Source organism: Myotis davidii, unplaced genomic scaffold (genome assembly GCF_000327345.1).
Source record: "Myotis davidii unplaced genomic scaffold, ASM32734v1 scaffold168, whole genome shotgun sequence".
NCBI lineage: Eukaryota > Metazoa > Chordata > Mammalia > Chiroptera > Vespertilionidae > Myotis > Myotis davidii.
In genome coordinates, this window is record NW_006383016.1 from 4,554,280 (window position 1) to 4,558,893 (window position 4,614).

Consider the following 4,614-nt stretch of genomic DNA (forward strand, 5'->3'; position numbering starts at 1 on the left):
CGAAAGGAGTTCATCACCACCAAACCAGCATTATATGAAATGCTGAAAGGTATTCTTTAAGAAGAGGAAGAAGAAAAAGGAACTCTTACCATTTGCCACAGCATGGATGGAACTGGAGAGCGGATAAATACCACATGATCTCACTCATTTGTTGAATATAATGAACAACATAAACTGATGAAGAAGGACTGATCCAGAGATGGAGAGGCATTGATTGGACTGTCGGGCTTTGGAGGGAGGGTAGGGGAGGGTGTGGGTAAAGGGGAAAGAGCAACCAAAGGACTTACATGCAGGCATAGAGGCCTAACCAATGGACACGGACAACGGGGGGGGTGGGGGTGGAGGGTGATGTGGGGACAGGGGCATATATGTAATATCTTAATCAATAAAAAATATATTAAAAAAAATAATAAAGATGTGCCAAAGTAGGTCATAGGTTCGTCAGTTGTAATAAATGTACCACTCTTGTGGGGGATGTTGATAATGGATAGACTATACATATGTGAGAGAAGGAAGTATATAAGAACTCTCTGTACCTTCATCTCAATTTTGTTTGTGAACTTAAAAACTGCTCTTAAAAAAAGTAAGTTCATAAAAAACTGTGGTAAAACATTATATTTTCTTCATTTAAAAAATAGCAAAGAACTTTTAGAGCCTGATCATTTACTTTTGTAGACTCATTTACTGCAATATTTAACCTCTTGATATTTAGTCATATTGTAGTATCCCATTTCAAAATAATTTAATATTTTCATGCCTTAGTGCAGGCTTTTGTCTTTATCAGAAATGCCTACCATCTCACTCTACTGCATGTAAATTTATAATTCAATCTTGAAGATTCACCTCAAATAACTAATTGCTTCCCCCTTTCTCTACAGAATTAAAAATTGGCTTCCTCCAAAGTACTTTCTTAATATTTATGTATAGCCCTTTTGGCACGGCTCAATAGATAATCACTGACCCATGAACCAGGACACTGCGGTTCAATTCCAGGTCAGGGCACATGCCCAGGTTGCAGGTTTGATCCCCAGTAGGAGGCATGCAGGAGGCAACCAATCAATGATTCACTTTCATCATTTATATTTCTATCTCTCTTTCTCTCTGAAATGAATAAAAATATATTTTTTAAAAATACTCTATTTATAGATCTTGGTTGTTTGCTTGTTCACATTTCCAAATTATTAATTTTTTCAATGCTGTAATCCTAGTAACCCAGCCCCTAGTTTAATTTCTGGTATAGAATAGATACTCAAAATATGTTGGCTAAATATACATATGAATGGCAAAGCAATATGAATGACATAGATGTGTGACAAAAAAAGATACAGCTAGCTATTTATAAAAAAAGTAAAACAGCCCCAGCCGGTTTGGCTCAGTGGATAGAGTGTCGGATGGCAGACTGAAGGGCACCAGGTTCGATTCTATTCAGGGGACACGCCCAGTTTGCGGGCTCGATCTCCAGTAGGAAGCATGCAGGAGGCAGCCAATCAATGATTCTCTCTCATCACTGATGTTTCTAACTCTCTCTCCCTCTCCCTTCCTCTCTGAAATCAATAAAAATATTTTTTAAGTAAAACATTAATTTTAATACAATATCATTTTGGAAGATACAGAAGACTATTTTTCCTTAATTGTTACTTAGATTATTTATATAATTTGTGTGAAAAACATACACTCCAGCAGTCTTCTCTAGCAGTAATTCTCTAGCAGTAATTTAAGTAGGGTACTTAAATTTTTTTTTTCAATATTTCTTTATTGTGAATGCTATTTGGCATTCTTACAATAATTAGAGGGCACTTTCAGTCAAATATTTAAGTTTACATTACTACTATACATCTATATCACATTTGCAACAAGTAAATGACAAAAAAGTCACATACCAAACGAAACTGATCCACTTTCGGGATTCCCTCTTCATTTGTCTCAAATTCCTGATTTTGAACAGAAAGCTGTAAAGAAAAATCAGAAAGAATAAATTCCCAAAGTACCAATACTGACCCTATAATGAAGTCAAATCTGGAACTCTTCAGATTCTGGTGAGAAGAGAAGAGAAGAGCTAACTCAAAGAAAGCACATTAACCCCTGCAGGATAAAAATACTTTCATTATAATAAGAACTTGTTCACAAATAACCAAATAGTTCCTGGGGGGCCCCCTAAAGTACCAGAGTGGTTGCATACAGTATAGCCTCTTTTAATACTTCCTCACCTTACAAGCACTATTCCCAACGGGAGCCTGGATCAGCTCTGCCAAGTCCCACATAACCCTGTAGTTCCATGGCAGGAAGGGAGAGCAGCTCAGAACTGGGCATTCAAAGTATAAGAGCTTTAGAGGGAGGCTATTGTCTGGGACCAGAGAAATGCTTAGCCCCCTCCTGCTGGCTGGACTGGCATCATCCTCAACAAGAGACTGTTTTGATCTATCGTCCTGAGCCCAGGCAGGCTAACCTTGCTCCTGAACCCAACCTGAACCTACAGTGAGTCTCCACAGAGGAAACTAGAGTTGCAGACTGTCAGAGACCAAGGGGTTTGGCTTTGAACCAGGAGCTACTTTCCCTAACCCTATCTCAGCTAGCCTGAATTCATCCTACAGTCTCTCTTCGGAAGGCTCTGGAGGAAGAGCAGGCAACCTCAGGGGTGACAGAGTAGCTGACAGGTAGAATTGGACATCAGGAAGCTTCTGTCCTTTTATGGATCTGCTCCTAGCTCAAAGCTGGAAGAAGGCAACCCTTTTACACAGATTGGCCCTTCCCACACATCAGGTCCAGTCAATGCAGACACAAACTGAACAGGGTAGTAGTTAAAGACAGGCAGCCCAACGTCGGTTACTCAGAACATCTGACAGTGACCTGTACCTGAACCCCACTCAGGTAGACCCAGAACTAACACAACCAGTGGTGGCTTTCAGACTACACCAGAGCTTGACCCAACTAGTCACACAAGTGGCACACCCAAAGGGGGATTCTGGAGGGCGCCAATCTGACTGGAAACAACGCTGCCTCGGGGGGCAGCCCCTACACAGCATTTCATGCGTGGTGATCCAAGTTTACCTTATAGTCACCCAGTGAAGTTTTAACTCCACCCACGAAAGGGCCAAGAGCATTCAAGTTCAACCATAGCAGGGGGTGTACATAACCCACAAGAAACATTCCTGGAGAATAGAAGTCAGGTGATCTGGAAGATTGTTCTACTAAACCCAACAAGACACCTCAAAAATGCACCAGCACAGCAGCTTGCACAGTGTGGTCAGAGTTGAGCCTCATATGTCAGCCAGCCTGAGGGTTGAACCCAACCATGAATGGGCCAATAACAATCAAGACCCAATTACGGGAGTTTGGGGAGGAGAGCTAGTTGACTTGAGCCTGCAGTGAATCGGTTTCACCGCTGTAACGGAAGAGATGAGGGATAGAAGAGCAAGGTAGAGCAGAGTTTTCTCAAAACACCGTAGCTGGTGTCCACTCCTGGTGTTTGAACTGCTACTTTCAGTTTGCCCCTTTGAAGTCACTTCCGCTTTGGGCGGATACAAGCCAAACGTGTGGCGGGAGTTGGAGATTCTTCAGCGAATACACCCGGTGTGGCCGTCTGGGAGTGGGATGGCGGGCAAGTCGATAGTTTCTTGCATGAGAGATAGAAAATGGAACATAATTTAGGAGAAAGAAGATGGCGGCGATATAGGCAGACGCGTCCCAGGTCGTGTCCCGGAGCAAATGGAGTGAGCAGCTGAAACTAATAACACCCACCCTGAATTGGCGAAATTGCTCAGCTGGTGAGACAGTTTGCAGCCGGGAAGGGCAGAACTCCCCTGGAAAGGAAAAAAAAAAACAGGGATTTGGGCAGGAAAGTTTGCCAGACCTCTGAGCCCAGACGGTCGGAGGGAGACAGCGTGGCAGCCAGCAGCGTCCGCTCTGAAGTTCTGAGCTAACTCCTTACACTTTTACAAACGTCTGAAGACTAGTTCAAAGGAAAAATGCTCCATAAGGGTTCAGGATTGATCCTAAAAAAATGGTGACTTTACCTTGTCCTTGAGTAAAGCATACACGTGGCGACAGGTCCAGCTGGAATACACTGATGAATATAAAGATATATGTACTTTGGAGCCCATAGCCTAATGTTAGCACATTCGGCTCTGGTTTATGCCCGCTTCGGATGCAAAATTGAGTGTATTTTTTGATGTTTGAGGTTACTTTGAGTTACCTTGGGAAATATTCTGAATTAAGAAGACGCAGGAGGAAAGAGATGGGTTTTCCTCCCCAAGACTAAACTCATTTCTCTATCATTTTGCCTAAGACTTTCTCAGATAAATTCTAAGTTTTCCCCAGGGTCTCATTAAGACTTACATTTATAAACAATCTTGTAAATATTTATTTAGCACTTATACTGTATTAGGCACTATACCAGCCTTTGGGGATAAAGCAGTGCCAAAAAGACAGGCATTCTTCTTTGTCCAAAAGTAGTGAGGAAGACAAAGGCCAAAGAAAATTAGAGGTTTTTTTGTTTAATATTTTTAAAAATTTATTTCAGAGAGGAAGGTAGAGGGAGAGATAGAAACATCCATGATGAGGGAAAATCAGGAGTAGGCTGCCTCCTGCACGCCTCCTACTGGTGATGGAGCCACT

At 42.0% G+C, this 4,614-nt stretch overlaps 1 protein-coding gene across 2 annotated transcripts in view; it reads right to left on the reverse strand.

Moving 5' to 3' along the window:
* Window positions 1-4,614, reverse strand: part of STK31 (serine/threonine kinase 31) — a 66,294-nt gene that overhangs the window by 3,173 nt on the left and 58,507 nt on the right. Inside the window, exon 23 of one of the 2 annotated variants that reach the window (XM_006779012.2) lies at window positions 1,881-1,949. The exons of the other annotated variant lie outside the window; for it this stretch is intronic. Within the exon in view, the coding sequence (XP_006779075.1) occupies window positions 1,881-1,949 (69 nt within the window). The remainder of the gene's footprint in view (window positions 1-1,880; window positions 1,950-4,614) is intronic. 2 annotated transcript variants of the gene reach the window in all.